At 62.0% G+C, this 18,157-nt stretch overlaps 1 protein-coding gene across 1 annotated transcript in view; it reads right to left on the minus strand.

Moving 5' to 3' along the window:
- Positions 1–197: 197 nt before the first annotated feature.
- Positions 198–18,157, minus strand: part of ADAR (adenosine deaminase RNA specific) — an 18,521-nt gene continuing 561 nt past the window's right edge. The window contains 17 exon segments of the mRNA XM_077764049.1: positions 198–453; positions 525–652; positions 966–1,078; positions 1,395–1,577; positions 2,914–3,047; positions 3,271–3,393; positions 3,480–3,573; positions 3,733–3,904; positions 4,144–4,291; positions 4,479–4,579; positions 6,420–6,495; positions 11,293–11,477; positions 11,579–11,723; positions 12,069–12,217; positions 12,499–12,682; positions 13,935–14,077; positions 14,079–15,368. Coding sequence (XP_077620175.1) covers positions 216–453; positions 525–652; positions 966–1,078; positions 1,395–1,577; positions 2,914–3,047; positions 3,271–3,393; positions 3,480–3,573; positions 3,733–3,904; positions 4,144–4,291; positions 4,479–4,579; positions 6,420–6,495; positions 11,293–11,477; positions 11,579–11,723; positions 12,069–12,217; positions 12,499–12,682; positions 13,935–14,077; positions 14,079–15,368 — 3,606 coding nt within the window. The 3' untranslated portion in view covers positions 198–215.

The following is an 18,157-nucleotide window of genomic DNA, read 5'->3' on the forward strand; positions in this document are numbered from 1 at the left end:
GGGGCTGACAGAGCCCGCCGGGGGCGCCCCCAGCCCTGCCAGGACTCAGAGCGGATGGGGCCCCGGCCACGACGGCGAGAGGTCGACGCAACACAGGGAGGGGCGGTGGGACCCAAGCGGGGCTCAGCGGGACGCGGGCCGAGGCCCCTCGTGCTCGTGTGGTGGGAAGAGATGCGCCTCCCCCACGCCCNACCCTGCCCGGCGCCCGGGTGCGGCTACACGGGGCAGAGGTAGAAGTTCTTCTCCTCCTGCGGCTTGCTGACCCACGTCCCGTAGCCCATGTCCTTGAGGCCCTTCTTGAAGTAGTTCTTGGCCACCTCGTAGTCGCGGGCCGCCTTCTTGGCCTCCCCGTAGGAGAGCCTGAGGAGGTCCCTGCGGTACCGGAAGGAGCAGAGTTTCTTAAACAGGAGAAAAATGTTCTTTTTGGAGACCCGGGAAAGCTCGTTCCGCGGCCTGGAAGGNGAGGGGGAGGGGAGCCCAGGGCAGGGGTGGGGGGCGTGGACGGGGCTGCCCCGGTTCCTCACCCGTCCACGGTGCCTCTGGTCCCGTCCAGGATCTCCAGGTCGTAGCCGTCAGCCAGGCACCAGTTGACGCTGGTCTCTTTCGTCTTCCCCGACTGCCTCTTCGAGTCGTACACGCTGACTCGGCCCACCTGGGGTTCCCGAGAGGGAGGGTAAAGACGGAGCCTTCCGGGAGAAGGTCCTGCGGCAGGGACTGGGCGTGGCTTGGGATCCCTCCCCGAAATCTAGGGTTCTGTTTGGTGAAGACTCTAGGCTTACTGACCCCTGCTCTACTCAAACGGGCTGCAGACGGAAAAGAGAGCCCTCGGCATCGGAGGGGACAGAGGGACGAGCTCCCGGGACACCAGTGAAGGCTCCTCCCCGCCCGCAGCGCACGCAGGGTGCCCCAGACACGCCCACACGGACCGGAGAAAACGTCCAGGGAAAACGGACGGGGCTACACACCTTGGGGTGGTTGACGATAAAGGGGGGCCGCAGCCCGTCCTCGAAGGCACTCCCGTCCCTTGTCACACGGCAGCAGATGGCACGGGTCAGATGCCCTTGGCTGAAGAGATAACCTGGGCACAGAGAGGAGACCACGCTTGTCTGTGCCCGACTGCAGAGGCTGCGAGCGGGGAGCGTGGAGAAGGCACTGCTGGGGCCGTGAGGGCCGAGGCAGCGCCCTGTCGGGAGGTCACACCTGCAGGCGTTTCGGGCTCCGGGTGACGCTAGAGTCGGAACCTTTCCGTGACCCCGGGCGAGACCTCCCTGGGGAGCATTCGCGCTGCCTGAGCCTGAGCCTGAGCCCTCCCCAACACAGTGCAGATGCGGGGTTAGCACCTGGCAATGATGCACGTGGCCTGTGGGGACGTGGGCGGCAGGCGGGACCCTTACCCAGCGTGACAGACTTGAGGTACACGGGCTGCAGGAAGTGCGTCAGCAGTGCCCCCTGCAGGCCAAGCACGTTCCAGCGCAGGATCTTGTCGCTGCAGGACATGGTACGGAGTCGCTCCCCGAGCCGGATGCCGTCCCACGTGGGCACGATGTCACTGGATTCCACTGGGATTGTGCCTTCCCCTGTGGAGGGACATGGGTCAGGGCCACGGGGGCCCCGGAGTCGGGCCACTCCCGCTGTGGCCTTTATCCGCCTTGCACTTGGACCAAGGCTCTCGCCGACTCATCCTTCCACGGATTCGAGGTATCGGCCACGCCAGCACCGTGCCCGGTGCTGGGAACACTGGTCAGCAAACCCAGGGGATGCTCGAGCCCCTGGAATGTGTGCGCAGGTGAGGGGGCAGGAGAGACAGACAGTAAGCACGCAAAGTGCTCCCCACACACACGTGCGTGCACACAGGAATCCTGCACGGCAACAGTGCCCGAAAGCCAGGAGGAAGGCGGGCCTCCAGGGATGGACTTGCCAGCGCCGCAGAAATATGAAGGAGAAGCAACAGCTGACCAACAGTTTCAGACACAGAGGGCAGCACAAGCAAAGGCCCTGAGGCAGCAAGAGGCTGGCTTGTCCAGGTTGCCAACGACGAGCCAGTGGCTCTGCAGGTTTGGCTTTTATGTGCGGTGTGCTGGGAAGGGCTACAGGGCGGCGCTGCTGTTTTCTGTCAGCTGCACACCCAAGGTGGGGTTGGAACTCGTGACCCTGAGATTATGAGTCACATGCTCTTTGGACTGAGCCAGCCAGGTGTCCCTTGTTTTACTTTTGAGTAACAACTTAGCTGAGACAGAATTCACTCACATAACGTGCACCGTTCCCCGTGGTTTGCAACATATGCACACGGGCGTGGGACCCTCACCTTAGTCAGTCCCAACTTCCATCGCTCTGGGAGACACCTGCCCTGGCTGGCCCCTCCCACCTCTGGCCCCAGGCGACCACGGGCCCACAGTCTCTGCTCTCCAGACATAAATGGAGCCACAGAGCAGGTGACCTCCTATGACTGACGGGTGTGTCCTCAGGGTCCGGCGAGGAGCCAGCACTGTTCCCCTTTTGGGGGCCGTGTGGACGGAACCGCTTTGTTTATTCACCAGCGGGCAGACCCTGGGGCAGCTCCCGCCTTCTGGGGACACACACAGGGGCCAGCTGCTGGGTCCTGGGCAGGGAGGTGACCTGGCCTGAGGGCACGGGGGTGGCCGTGAGGTGACAGCCCAGGGCGGTGGGGAGGAGGCCACCTCTCGGCAAGTGCGTGTGCACGTCACTTCCTGTCCCTTCCTGTTTTCCCTGCCGCCCCGTGGCCATAAGGATCAGCTCCGGGACCTTGTGTTTCTGGCTGAGCTCTGTCCCCCGAGTTCTAGGGGGGGCACCTCCCCAGCCTCAGAGCAGAAGCCGGGCCTCCCTGCAGCCCATGCCCGTCCGCGGGTGCCCCTCCCGCCAGCGAGCCTTCCAGTGGGGACGTGCGTCACTCACCGTTCTCCACCTTGGTGCGCAGCTTGCCCTGCTTGGGGTTCTCGAAGACAGGGTAGTGGCGGGACTCGGCGCTCTCCACGGCACGGTCGCTGCAGGACTTGTCAAAGAGGGCGCCGTCCCCACACGGGGCGGTGCTGCAGGCCACTGCGGCCGTCAGGGCCTGCCTGTGCGCACAGCCACGCGCGGGGCAGGGAGGCGGCGGCGGCCTTCGCGGGCAGCCCTCAAGCGCAGGGCCACCCGCCGGGCAGGGCACCCTTGGGAACTGAGTGAGGGGCCTGGTGGGGGCAGGGACACGGGGCGCGGGGACACGGGGCGCATGGACCTGATGTACAGGTGGGGGACACGGGGCGCACGGACCTGATATACAGGTGGAAGGACACGGTCTTCTTGATCTGGAGCTTCTCTCCTCCCTTCGCGGGCTCGAAGATGCTGTCCTTCGCGGTCTGCGGGTTGTACTTCATCAGCTCGCTGTACAGGAACCTGCGGGCAGGGTGCCGGTGAGGACGCCCACCCTCGACAAGGGGCGGGGCCGGGCCGCGGAGGGGCGGGGCGGCCGGGCGGCCCACCTGATGAAGCCTCTCCGGGAGATGATCTCCGCGTGGCAGTCGTTGACGGTCTCCCCCTTCAGGCTGAGGGAGTCGCCCTTCACGCAGCGGTTCCCTGGAAGCGGAAGGGCCGGTGACCTCTCCGCAGGGCACAGGCAGCCTCCCGTGCTTGTCCCCCCACCCTCCTGCGCGGACCATGGCCACGACCGCCAGCACAAGCGGGTATGAGTCTGCTCCTGCCAGGGTCACCGCCCCCGGGGGGGGCCTCACCGACCTGTCCCCAAGCTGACCACGACCCCCAGGTCATCAGAGGCCTTCTTCATGATGACGGCGGCCAGGATCTTGCGGCCGAGCAAGGAGGGCTGGAAGCTGTTGGTGAGGGCGTTGAAGCAGCGGTGGCTCAGCATGGCTATCTGGTCGTGGAAGGTGCTGCCCGTCAGGGGGAGCTGCGGGCACAAGGCTGCGTCAGGGCCGCGGCAACCGGCCCCCGCCCTCCCGCTCGCCCGTGCCGTCCCTGCCGAGGCGCCGGGTGGCAGCCCAGGAGGGCGACCCGGGACAGCGAGGGCGGACCCCGAGAGAGGACGGCAGCAAGGGTAGACGTCTTAACTGTCTTTGGCTGTGCTTCGGGGGAGCTCGGGAGGAGAGGCAAAGTTCTTCTGAGACCGGCCCCTGTCACTGGGGTTACCTCTGTGAAACCCATGCGCTCGGCCTTCTCGTCCTCCCCAATCAGGACGCGGAGCGCCGCGTCGGCCGCCTCCTGCTTGCCTTGCTTCTTGCTGTGGGCACACACGGCCGGGAACCAGCGCCCCCCGACTTTGGCCTGGTACACGAACCTTCAGGACGAGAAGCAGGATAAGGACGCGTGCCTGTGACCCCGACGGCGTGTCGGGGGGGGGGGGCACAAGAGGCACATCCCCCGGGACCCACAGCGTCCTGCACGCCAGCTGCAGGGACCACCCGGGCTGCGGCTCGCCTCCCGCCCTTCCCCACCCGACCCTTCTCCAGCGGACAGACGCTTACAAAGGATGCTCCCCGTACGTGGAAGACCAGCGCCACATGCCACACGCTGAAGGGGCCACAGAACCGAATGGCATCATGTCTCGAAATCTGATGAGACGCAGCTACCTGCGGGGGTTCTGGGCTGCGTCACAGAGGAGTCAGCAGGTGGGGGACGGGCTGGTCCAGCAGGGGCAGACTCCTCTCCGTAACTTAGGCAGAGACGACAGGGACGCTCTCTCCCTCGAGGCACCTCATTCTGTTTCCTGACTCCCCGGTTACAGGCGCCCGGCTTGGTGCGCTCAGACAGCGCGGTGTGCCAGGCAAGGGGCCTGCGCTCTCCGAGGGTGCCCGGGAGGGAGGCGCACCTGGGCCCGAGGGCTGTGTGGGCAGGAGCCGCGAGGTGGCCAGCGGGCCATCCAGGCGCAGACGTGAGAGCACAGCGGAGCGTCTACTGCCAGGGCGCCACAGGTCCTCACTTTCTGCCCCGTCCTAAACTGCGGGGGCAGCACACACCCTTCTCTGCGCTCCGCCAGGCTGAGCGGCCCATCCTGCGCAGTGGGGTGCCCTGGCTCCATCTCCCCCTTTAATAAGGAAGCTCAGGGCAGGACAGGGACACGACACGATAGACGCTAGAGGGCGGCGGGGCCAGACCGTGCCTCTGCCTGACAGATGCAGGATTTCAGGCCTGTTCTGTGTCCGAAAGAATGTGAATTCTTCGGCACAAAAATGGAGGTGCGTGCAGGCTCGCCTTGGAGACGGACGAGCTCGGTTCCAGACCCCAGCACCCAAGTGAGTATTGCAACAAAGCGAGTCAAAATACACTGCTTGGTTTCCCGGTGCACACGGAACACCGTCTACACCACACCGTCATCTCTTGGCTGCAACAGAGTTAAGGCTAAAGGACCACACACAAACCTTAACGAAAAATGCCTCACTACTAGAGGAATGCTGACCGTCACCCGAGCTGTCAGCGCCTTGTGATCACCGGGCACAGATCACCATAAAAATACTGAGAAAGGTTTAGACACCATGAGAACCACCAGCCGTGGTGCAGACGCAGGAAGGGAGCAAACGCTGCTGGGAAAATGGTGCCGACGGACTCACTCCACGCGGTTCCCGCGTGTAAAACCCGGAAGTGCGAGCATAGGAAGCGCGGCACAGTGCGAAGAGCCTGTACGTACAGGACATGGGGACACAGGGTGACACTTTGAAGCTGTCACACGGAAGCCACCAGGCACGGTCCAAGCGCTCAGTAAGCACGGGACACTAGTGGTCCTTCCTGGGCTGCGGGGGCGCCAGTGAGGACAGGCAGCGGGGGCGGGGGGTACGTGCGCGGTCTGGGGGCCTGCCCAGAGGCTGGGGACATGCAGGGGCGAGGGAGGGACGTGGCGGGTGGCACGGGGAGGAGGAGGAGTGTCCTGCACACAGTGCAGATGCGGGTGGGGAGGAGTCTGTCACGAGAGTGCTGCTACTTTCTCAGGTGCGGAGGAGGCAGCCAGTTTCCAGGGGGAAGCGGTTTCGTACACGACAGCCATGAGAATGCTGAGGGACAGGTGGAGGGGGTCTGGCCTCCCGCCTTCGCCACTGGGCTCCCCTCCCAGCGCCGACCTGGGCTAGCTCCTTCCTGAGGCCCCGTCCTCTCCCAACCTCCCTGTGGCCACCGCGCGGGCACCTTCCTGACGCCACCAAGCAGACGCTCAGGCCATCACGCAGCTCGAGCTCGTGGAAACGCGCACGAGACAGGACACCTTACTCTTCTCTATGTGATTCCACATTCATATCTGGCGCCCGTGCAAACCACAGAAATGTGGCCCGTCAACATTCCTAAGTGAACAAAGAAAGCAGAGCGGGCAGGAGGCTGCCGGAGGGAGGAGGGAGGTTTGCGCAGAGCTGTGCACACAACACGTGGACCGAGGGACGGTCTGCTTGTCGGAGGTGCTGGGGAGACAGAAGCGGGCCCACCCTGGGGTCTGGCCCGTGGGCAGACAGCAGGGCCACTGAGACGGGGGGACCAGAGCCCTCCTCTAGGCAGGTGGGACTGGGGGTCAGGGGGAAGCGACAAGGAGGCTGGACAGAGGGGCCCAGGGCCCCGGGAAGGTCTGCGCTGGGCAGACACACTTCGTGGTTTCCAGCACTTAGATGTTATAGGTCGTGAACTCAGTAAGGTCGCCAAGAAGGCCAGAGAGAAGGGAAGACAGAGGGCAGAAGGGTGCCGCAGCCCCTGCCCCTGCACAAGTGTTCAGGCGTGGCAGCGGCCGGGGGTCCACCACGCACCGGTGAGGGTTACAGTGATCTCTGAAATTCTGCGTGAGTCACTCAAAGTCCCAGGGAGGGTTTTATGGAAACAAAAGAGGAGACGGCCAGATCGCAGGCATGGAGGCGGCGGCTGAGGCCAGGGAGGGCAGTGGGCGCCAAGGGCAAGCAGTGGGCAGGGGTGCGGCGGCCTCTCCAGGCCCCCGGCCGTCTCTCAGCTCCCTCCTGCCCCGCTCTCACAAACCAAGTAAAAATGGGCAGACTAGGCCAAGAGCAGGAAGTTCACAGAAAAAGAAACACAACATATAAATATGAAGACATGAACATTACTTATTAAAGAAACTTAAAATAAGGGGCCATTTTTATGAGCTCTTCTCCTTTAACAATGTTTTAAAATTGTACAGTTGGATATGCCACAAAAATTCAAACAGTTAAGGATATACGGGGCACCTGGGTGGGTCGGTCAGGAAAGAGTCCAACTTTGGCTCAGGTCATGACTCGTGAGGTTATGGTCTTAGGTCATGAGTTCGAGCCCTGCGTCGGGCTCTGTGCTGACAGCTTGGAGCCTGGAGCCTGCTTCAGATTCTGTATCTCCCTCTCCCTGCACCCCCCCTGCTCAAACTCTGTCTCTCTCTCTCAAAAATAGGTAAACATTAAAAAATAAAAATCAAAAGAACAGATAACGAAAGTTAGGTATCTCTCATTCCGCAGAAGCAAACACTATTGTGCTTTTCATCCTACAAGACAGGACCCCATGTGGCTGCCAGTAAGCTTGCCGCACACACCCCTCCCCTCCTGCACCCTCGACGGCTCACCCGCCAGGGGCTGACTCTGGTTTGGGGCGTCGAGGTGCTCTGTGGTGCGGATACACCTTAACTCCCTTGACCAGCCCGGAGGACACAGGTGCAGACCATTTCACGTCGTCTGTGGAAAACAACATGCAACGGCGCGTCTGTCCGTGTCCCTCTGGGGGTGGGACTCGTGGGGGCGGCTCCACCTTGCCGTTACCACCCCACCTGACGAGACACCACAGATGCTGCGAGGTCGCCAACACCGTGTACATTCATTTACAGCGTGAGGTAGAGCACCTTCCAGTTATCCTTCATGACGTTCTGTGATGCAGTTCGTTTTGTCTTCCGGTTAGACTCGAAAAGAATTCCTTGTTTTTAAAGAAACTGGCCCTCAGCGTTTTTTCCTCAGGTGATCCTTTGAAGGCGCACCAACTCTCCTGACAGCCCATCTCCATTTAGGACTTCACCCTGTGGGTCTTGGTTGGAAAGGCTGTGCCAGTCCAAATGCTAAACCAGAAATCCCCACTTGTACCCGGTGCTCTCATGATTTCATTTATTCTCTCTCTCTATACATACGTATACACACATTATATGTATACACGTACATAAACACATTGTAAGATTCTAGTTCTTGAGTAGTTTACACCCAACGTGGGGCCAGAACGCAACACCACCAAGATCGAGCTGCAGGCTCCACTGACCGAGTCGGTCAGGCACCCCCATTTCATATCTAAGTCCTGGACACTGAGACTCGATGTGAGTGATGACACAGACCCCCAATGGCATCTTCTGTTGAGATGTGGTGGGCAGCCTTCTCCCCGCCACCCAGCCACTCCCGTCCCCCCGAACTACTGCCCCGCGTTCACGACAGGACAGACCCCGTGTGTGTCTCTGCCATGGGGGTCTGCCTTCCCACTCACAGGCCAATGAGCCACCGGGCTGTGTGCCCCGCCCCCCTTCAGAATTTCCTGGCTCTTCTCCCACACGGATTTTTTCGTGTAAAACCGGCGTCAGGTTTCGCAGGACTAAAATCAATCCTGCCGGTGTTTCTGCTGGGATCAGGTTAAACGGAAGTCATCTGGGGGCAGCTGCTCCCATCACACCAGGGGAGCCTTGGAGCCTGCACGTCTCCTGCTCAGGACGCGCCAAGGTCTCTCATGCATTTAGCGGCTGCTGCAAACGGGCTTTCTTTTACTACGACTTCAAATGCCTGTCGCCGCAGAGACGTCCCCAATGTTCACAAGCGGCTTCTCGCTTCCCCGCTCTCCTGAATTCCCGTTTGTTTCTGAGTTTCCTTCCGTTCTCTCGAGAATATTTCAGGTAAACGGTCACATCACCTGTAGATGAGTCACTTCCTCCCCTCTTTATCCTTCTCTGTCTTGACGGGTGGCGCTGGCCGGTGACGCCGGAGCCCCTCGGTGTAATGAGGACGTGACACACACATGTCCCTGACCTCGCCGGCTGCTGGCTCCAGACTCACTCTGTTCTGCTAAGGAGGCCCTGGACAGTTTGTACTTGGTTAGCAGCTTGGTTTTTTCAACAGAACAGATGTTGAATTTTAGCTAAATGCCTTCCTGGAATCTCTGGAGGTGATCCTATGGGTTTTCTCCTGAGATCTACTGATAACAGTAACGGTAACAGTATCTTAACACAGACTGGTCTTCGCACCACATCGATACCACTGCTCACATTTTAGGGCAGCAAAGAGAAGCGTTTCGATAAAAAGGTTTCCAGAATCTGTGTCAAGCCCCTCTCCTTATGGCAAAAAATTTCCCATATACGTAAGCGAATGGTAACTGCTTTCTGCTCTATGCCATTAGGGCTTAGGGAAGATTTCAAAGGACCACTGTTTACTCCCGGGGGAAACCTGTGATTCCATACCGGTCACGGTGAAGAGGGAAGGGCTGTTCTTTATTTACTGCTGACAGAAGCACAGGGAGGTATCCTCACTTGACGAAAACGCAGTGATACTTATCAACATTTTATACACGCACAGGTTCTTCACCGCAGCACCGTCTGTAACGGCAAAGTCTGGAGACAATCCACCTCGGCAAAGTCTGGAGACAATCCACCTACTGGTGACCAGAGGGCTGGTGACACGGGGCCTGAGCCTTGGGCACCGCAGGGACACCTTGGTGCACAGAAGAGAGTGGGAGATGGGAGCGTCTCCAAGGTCACACTGCTGTAGAAGCAGCTGGATCTCCACGTGCATGTGAACTTGTGTAACAGAAGGAGACACGGGGGCGCCTGGGGGCTCAGTCGGTTGAGCGTCCGACTTTGGTCATGATCTCACGGTTCATGGGTTCGAGCCCCGCGTCGGGCTCTGTGCTGACAGTTCAGAGCCTGGAGCTGCTTCAGATTCTGTGTCTCCCTCTCTCTGACCCTCCCCTGCTCACGCTGCCCCCTCTCAGAAATAAATAAAAACATTAAAAAAAATTTTTTTTAAAGAAGGGGAGACACAGCCCTTGCCTCCTATCTTAATGCAGACGCTGTGGAAAGGATGCATACGGTACAAAGTTCTCACACGCTGGGGTGTGCGCGCGTGAGGAGGCGGGCACGGGGCCAGGGGGAGCAGTGACGAGGCTCCTAGGTCTCACTCTGAGCAGTCTACTTCCTACACAAAACCAAAATCCTTAGAAACCGTCCGTGACCTCTAGCCCAGAAGCCCCCCGGAAAACGTATGGCGCAGACACACAGCACCAGACTGCCCCTAGGAGCAGGAGCAAGTCCCACCCAATCGTCACAGAGGTCGGTTAGGTCAGTGACGCAAAGTGGGGGCTTCAACATCCACAGCAACGTTCTCTTCCTCAAACTAGGTGGTAGGTGTGGGGGTGCCCCCCTTAGGAAAGTCCTTTTTTACCTCTTGCCCAAAAAACAACTGTAAAACCGTAAACATCTATTCAAGGAAACGTGTAGCTGGGGCGCCGGGACGGCCCAGTCGATGGAGCATACCAACTCCTCATCTCAGGGTCGTGAGTTCGAGCCCCACACTGGGTTTAGAGATTATGTTTAAAAAAACATTTAGGGGCTCCTGGGTGGCTCAGTCGGTTAAGCGTTTGACCCTTGATTTTGGCTTAGGTCGTGATCTCATGGGTTGTGGGACTGAGCCTCACATCAGGCTCCAGGGATTCTCTCTTTGCCTCTCTCTCTGCCCCTCACCTCCAATAAATAAATTTTTAAAAGACGTATAAAAATACAGAAATACGTAGCTGTAGAAGAGAGTCTGATAGGAGCGTGTATCTAAGCCACAAATGACCTCTAACACATGCTGGTAAGTAAAGGAGTCACTGCGGAACAGAAGATAGGACTTATACCTATTTTTGTTTAAAAAGCAGAATGAGGGACTCATTCAGTCAAGCGTCTGACTCTTGCTACTGACTCAGGCTGTGATCTCACAGTTCTGAGTTCGAGCCCCGCATCGGATCTGCGCTGGGCACAGAGCCTGATTGGAATTCTCTCTCTCCCTCTGCCCCTCCCGACAGGCTTCTCTCTGTCTCTCTCTCAAAATAAATAAATTAACATACCCCCCCCAAAAAAAGCAAAATGGAAAGAAAATATGCTAATGTACACATGGAAATTTCTGCAAGTATTTGAGAAACAGGTAATTAGCCAGGAGCAGGAAGCCAGCAATGTGAGGCAGAAATGAGCCTCTTCCCCGGCACACATTTTCAACTGGCCTGAATGATTCTATGCACGTACGTGTTCCTTTAAAACCTGACATCAGTTAAAAACAATTACGGGGGGCCGGCGCCCGGGAAGAGTGGCTCCCCCCCCCCCCCCCGCCCCCCNGCTCGTGCGGAGGGCCGGACTGGTCGACCAGCTTGAACTCGGCCGCGAAGCCATGGGAGCGCGCATACTCCAACAGGCCGCCCACGGGGTTGGTGTTCAGGTATCTGACGAGCTCGCCGACCCTCCTGACCTTGTTGGGCATCCCAGACTCCAGGGCGTCAAACGGTTCTGCGCCGGTGCCTCCGGGCTGAAGGACAGTTGGCCGCAGAGAGGAAGCGTCAGCGCTTACGGGGCCGTGAGGGGCGACGCGCCGGCCATCCCGAGCCCCTCGCGGCAACAGTGGCCCACCTGGGAGTCGGCCGGCGTCGAGCTGGTGGCCTCCGCGTGCAAGGCCCTCATGGCCTCCTCCGCAGCCATGTGCTTGGCTGCCCTCTTGCTGGGGGCGCTGGCGGTGGGGAAGGTGTGGGCCCCCATGGCCACGCAGTACTGGAACCTGCAGGGAACAAGCGCAGGGCTGAAGCGGCGCCTCCGCCCGCCCCTTCCACACGCGGGCCTGGAGCCAGGGGCCCTCCTCTCCGGCGGTGCGTGTGGAGCCTCCCGCACGCCCAGACACTGCACCCTCACACGCTGCCGGCACCCCGGGCGAGGGTCTCCCCAGTGCCCGGCCCCTGCTCCGCCCGGAGCCCCGGAGCCCGGCTGTCTGCCCTTCAGTGGGTCTCTGCGTGGCAGGTGCGAGCGGTCAGGGAGATGGTGTGGCGTCCCTGAGGGGAAGGGGTCTCGCTAACAAGGAGCCCGGGCAGGGCGGACACACGCCGGGGGGCGGGGGGGGTCGCTGTACTTGGGGTCGTGGGCAGGGCCTTCTCTGGACAGCAGGCGGAATTCGCAGGAGCTCCCGAGCTTGTGCACACACTCGAGCAAGGTGGTGACGGGGTTCTTCCCAGAGAAGAAGGACGCAGTTGACGGGGCGCCCGGTTGGGACTCCGCGGTCTGGAGAGAACGAGAGGCCAGAGAGCACCTGAGAAACCACGGGCTCGCCTGTCCCGGCGGAGGGGGCGGGCGGGGGACCGACTTCCAGAGGAGGGAGGTTCAGGGAGCTTCTGGGCGCCGCAAGGAAGGGGGAGTTCTTTAAACGTTCCCGGTCTCGTCTCTTATCTGCCAAGAATGGGGCCTGGCCTCAGGCATCTTTCAGGTCCCTTTCGAGTCTGGAGGTCTGTAACTCAGGTAGGCAGGGGCGCTNTCTGTCGGCGACGCCGGGGAAGGACACCTACCTTCTCCGACCCCTTCTCCGCGGAGCAGCCGTAGGGTTCTTCTGCCTTTCCGCTGTCCTGGGCTCTCGCCTCCTCCAGCAGAATGGTCATGGCTTTGAGGGCAGCGTCCTGCTTGGCCACTTTCTTGCTGCCAGCTTCAGCCGGGGGGAACTCGCGGCCGCCAATGACGACTTGGAATTTAAATCTTGACGGAAAGCGAGCAGATGCGTGAGCGCGGCCCGGCGACCCCGCCGCCCTCTCCACAGGGCCCAGCGCCCTGAAGCCCTCTGCTCACCAGGGCGGCGGGGCCCCACCCCTTGGAAGCGAATGGCTGTCTCCCCAGAGCTGGCTAGAGCGCGCCCTCGGGGCGGGGGCGGGGGACGCCTGAGGTACTAGGACAGAGCCCGTGCAGACGACGATGCGCCGCCACATCTTCTGAGCGACCGCAGCAGCCGTGGTCCGCTGGCCACTGCAGGGGGGAGGCTCCTCGCCGCCCAGCCCCACGCGCCCCGACACCCACGGGGTCAGGTGACTGCCCCTTCTGAGGCCTGCTCTTGTCCCCAGCCTCTCACACACACAGAGCTCTCTGGTTTTGAGTCATTCTACAGCTGTGCAGCGTGAGGCCTGAGGGAAAGGGCCTCCCGGTGCTATGCAGAAAACCAAGGCCTTTGCACGAGGCCTCAGGGCCTGGCTCGGACCTCCCACGTTCAAGTTCTCAAATTTGTTCAGCTCTTGGCTCAATCCAGGATTTCATTTAGGAAAGCAGGTTAAATTTCTTATTTCTTGGGTCTTCCAAGATACCTGAATGTGGCCCCGTGTCTCAGAGCTGCTGTTAAAGAATGGCTACCCACAAACCCAACTGCTGTCCCCAATGCTGGGGAGGGTGGAGGAGAACTGACGGCCACTGGCCTCCAGCCCAGACAGAAGCAAGCGGGTCCTGGCCCCGCAAGGGACAGGGTCAGTCACGGCTGGGAATCTAGCCTGCAGCAAACGCAGAGGTTTGCGGGACTGCCTCCCACCCCCGCTCTGCACCGGGCCCTTCAGCAGCCCCTTCTAGGATGACCCCCCCCCCCTACCCACTCCCCCTGCCCGGCTCTGTCCGGGGGCCTCCAGGGCAGGGCCCGGCTGGCTGCCTGAGGGAGGAAGTTTCTGAGTCACAGCTCAGGAGCCACAGCCTGTGCCACGTGCGCAGACGCGGCATACAAAATCAGAAGCGCCACCTCCACAGGCAGGTGGCCGGGACCTGCGGCTACTTCCCGCGCGCGAAGCTGGCCTCGCTCCCGTCCCACGCCTCCCTGGGAAGGAGGAAAGGCCCACGGAAGGGGGAAGGGGTCGTCTTCAACCCCCGTGGCCTGAGAGGACGCAGGCACGACACGGAGGCGTGAAAGCCCGCCCGCCCCGTGCCCCGCAGGCCCCCCAGCTAAGCCCCAGCGCGGGCGCGCCCGGCGGCCTCTTACCGGGGCTCGTGGGGCGGGCCGCTCTGCTCCAGCAGCTGGAACTCGCAGGGCTGGCCGGCGAACTGCGCGTACTCCAGCAGCCCGCTGATGGGGTTCTTCAGCTGGCACTCCGCCAGCTTCCTGGAGGGCGAGCACCGGGGCCAGNNNCCTCCGGGGCCAGCCGTGACTGTAGAAGGAGGGCATCTCCATGATGGCTCGAAACTCACCTGGGGCCGCGTGGATACTGTTCAAGTCGTCCGGGATGTCGTCTGTGGCCCACTGGCCGTTTTCAAAGTCAACATACCCTGTTCTCGAGGGGCCGTTGTCGTGAGCGGGCGGCCTCGGCCTCACCGGCTCGGGGGCGGCCTCCTGCCTGCCCTCCACCTTTACGGCCGGCTCCCGGCCGTTCTCCCCGTCCCCCGCGGCCACCGCGCTGTCCGCAGCACCGGGCGGGGGCACCACGTCTCCCCCGGCCTCGGGCACGGCAGCGGGTTCGGGAGCGCCGTCTGGGTCTCTCTTCATCTGCATGCGCTCCCGCTTCCGGTCGGTCAGGTACCACACCGGGGGGGTCGTCCCCTGCCGGCACACGTCCCCCTGCCTTTCCAGGTCGATCAGCATGGCGCTGACATCCCGGGCCTTGCTGAGGCCGATGTTTTTGGCCAAGTTCAGGGCGGAGGCGCTGCACACGTCGAACAGATAGTCGCAGATCTTCTCTTTGATCTCGGCCATGTCCGAGAGCTCAGGAGGGGCCTCCGACTCCGACTCCGACTCCGAGCCTCTGTCTGTGGCGTGCCAAGCCGGCTCCGAGCCCCCAGCTTCGTGGCGAGGATGGTCTGCGTCAGCTACTTGGCTGCGAGGGTGCCAGGCCTGCACCGCGGCCGCGACTCTCCACAGAGGGGGCGTTCCTGCCTCCTGACACAGCTCGCCCCTCTTCGCCAGGGAGTATAACACTCGATTGACTTCCTTCTTCGTGACCCTGAGCTTCCCAGCCAGATCCCGTGCTGTGGCCGCCTTCCCGTCCCCCAGCCCCCGCAAGAGCTCTACGACCGCCTGCTCCTGGTCCCGGCTGATGCCCAGCGCCTGGAAGCGTGAGGACAGCCTGTCGACGCCTCGCCCCGGCCACGCCCGGCCCGGCCCAGCAGGGCTCCGGGACCCGCGCTGGAGCACCTGGCCTGTGGCAGGCACGCCCCTGGGAACAGCCCTGGTCTGGGCCCCCCTGCTTCTGGCGGGCGGCCCTGGAGACCCGGGCCGGAGGGCAGGGGGGAGGGGCAGGGGCAGCAGCGAAGGTGTCTGCTTCCCAGTGAGGGGCACGGCGGGGAGCCGCCCCCGGAGAAACTCTACTTGCTGGAGCTGGAAGCTGCTCGGGTAAGACCGCGGCCCTGGCTGCTGGTGTCTAAGACTGCTGAGCTCGCAGCCTCGGCCCGGATGGAGGTGGTGTCTGTAGAGGGAGTACCCCTGCAGAGGAAGAGGAGAAAGAACGTGAATTAGGACAGCAGGGGTGGGCAGAGGCGAGGGAGGGGTGGGCATGTGGCCCAGCAGGGGTGGCCCGCCCCCAAAGCCGCCTGGGGACCGCCAGACGGGAGCGCGGGGGAGCACATGGGGACTCTGAGGTCTCAGTGGAGCCTCGCCAGCAACCTAGCACATTCTCTCCCCTCCGACAGGGCTCCAGAGACTTGAGAAGGAATCCTTCCACCCTCTAACGTAATTACCCTTTTAAAATTAAAAAAAGCAAATGAATCTTTGTTTTAAAAACAAACACAGAGGGGCGCTTGGGTGGCTTAGTCGGTTAAGCGTCCAACTTTCGCTTAGGTCATGATCTCGCGGTTCGTGGGTTCGAGCCCCGCGTCGGGCCCTGTGCTGGCTGCCAGCTCAGAGTCTGCAGCCTGTTTCAGTCTGTGACTCCCTCTCTCTCTCACCCTCCCCTACTCACGCTGTCTCTCTCTTTCCTAGAAATAAATAAAAACATTAAAAAAAATTTAAAAAAATAAATAAAAAAATAAAAACAAACACAGAACCACCACCTCAAAATGCCCAGGGAGTCAGGAGCCCAGGAAGCGGCCTGGACAGGGCCCCGGCGCCTCCATGATATGCTGTCGGTAGCGCCGAGAGGAGGAAACAGGCACATGGATTGCGGCGCCGGGCCCAGTCCTCCCGGCAGGGCAAGGGCAGCAGGCCACCCCGGGGACTCGGGATTTGGTTTTGAGGGAAAAAAGGACACATCCTCACACTTCAGCATGGTGCCCCGGTTTGGAAAGGACACCAGGCATTTGGACCCCAACTCCCCAGGCTTGGCTGGACGCGTGTGCCTAGCAGGGGCTGTGCCCGGACACGGCAGCCCCGCTCCCTCCCGAGACCACTTCTATCCCGGGGACCTAAGAATCCCGCTCTCTGTCCCCTTGCGGACTGCCGCTCTTTACCAGAGCACTGAGCACCTGTGAGCCTGTCCAGGTCCCACACGGACTGGGGCTCACCCCCCTCAACCCCGTCCCAGACTCGCATGGACCAGGACTCACCTCACCCCGATTCCATCCGAGATCCGCACATACCAGGACTTACCGCCCTGTCCCCGACCCTGTCCCAGACCTGCGCCGACCAGGGCTCACCCCCCCGGCCCCGTCCCACTCCCTGGAGGGCAGTCGTGGCAGAAGGTGCTTAGGGACCTGGGGGTCGTCCATTCCTCACCCCGTCCCCTCCTGTGAACTTCCCGAAGGCTCCAGGGGCCTGCCAACGGCTGTGCCTTCAAGGACTCCAGGCCTCTGCTCCCCTCGTCTCTGGTCACGATGAGGGGACTTAGCACGTGCCTCGTCACACCCACAGTACCCTCACGGGGGCTCCTCACTCAGTCTCCCCGCTGGCCTAGTGGGGGCCGCGGCGCCTCACAGCCCGCAAGTCTCTCCCGGGCTCAGGGGACTTCCTGCACAGGAGCAGACGGGTCTTCAGCCGAGGCTTCGCGGCCCATTCCGAGCGCGCCCCCGCCCGGGTCTGCACCCCTCCCAGGCGCTCCCTCGCGGCTCCCTGCGCTTCCTGCTGCGCGGCTCGGGCACGGCGCTGGAGAAGGCTGCGGACGAACGACACGCTGCTCCTGAACTTGGGTCAGGGCCCCCTGCGGTTGGCTTCGGTGGCCGCGCGCTGGCTCCTCGTGGACGGGCAGCTGTTCACAAAGGTTCTTCTTCCACCTGTCTGTCCGCGTCCCTCGGAGAATCAGTCCCGCGCGATTTGGTCCAAGGGCCTCTTCTTCCTTCCCCTCGATCCCATCCGCGCCACCCCGACCCTCTTCAGAAAGTGTTCAAATCTGTTCTCCGCGGCCGCTGCCTCGTGGTGGAGCTCAGACGTGCCGAAGGCCCGGACCACCCGCCCACCTCGGCCCCGGCACCACCTCNGGGGGAGGCCCCCCCTGCCGTGAGGGTGAGGCTGACCCCCTGCCAGCAGCGGCACGGGCACGGCGACCCTAGACGGACAACCTGATCTTGTTCCCGGGGCCGACGCCCCCCCACCCCCACGGCCGCAGCCCCACGTGTGCGCGCGGAGCCTGCGCCCTCAGGGCTGCGCTGCGGGGCCGCAGGGGTCTTCCCGCTGTCGGGGGGGGGGGGGGGCCCGCNACTACACGCTTTCTCGATCTGAAGTGCTGCTCCTGGGCCCAAACCGGCGGGACACTCGGCTGTCCCCCGCGGACGAGGGGGGAGGGGAGCACGCCCCGGGGCCGCTGGGGCGCCGCCGCGCTCGGGTTCACCCCGTGCCTCTCAGTCCGTCTGCCTTCACGGAGAAGAGTTACGAACGATACAACGTTAGGTTAAACAGGAACAAACAGGCGCCTGACGAGGGCCCTGCCCTCTGTGACCTCACTTTGGAAACAAAAGGAAAAGGACCCAGGGACACGCGCATGTGCGCAGCAGGATGAACACGGAAGAGGAAAGGGCTCACGGTTCTCACGCTGAGGAAACTTCCAGAGAGCGTATTCGGCCTTCACGCCCCCCGAAGCCCCCCAGGGCCAGGCCGAGCCGCAGGGGCGAGGGCGGCGCAGGGGGGGGGCGAGGCGGTGCCCCGGGCTGCTCCGCCGCCTGCACACGGTCACTCGGGCAGTTTCTTCTGTGTGTGAGGAAACGCCTTCCCTTCGACCCCGGCGCCCGGGCCTTTTGGCGGAAGGGAACCAGGACACGCGTAGCTTTTTAAAACGGAGGTAGAATTTACAGAAAGTTCATCTTTTTTGGTGTATAATCGTACGACTGGACAGAGCCCAACTCGGG

Source organism: Crocuta crocuta, unplaced genomic scaffold (genome assembly GCF_008692635.1).
Source record: "Crocuta crocuta isolate KB4526 unplaced genomic scaffold, BGI_CrCroc_1.0 scaffold528, whole genome shotgun sequence".
Lineage (NCBI taxonomy): Eukaryota > Metazoa > Chordata > Mammalia > Carnivora > Hyaenidae > Crocuta > Crocuta crocuta.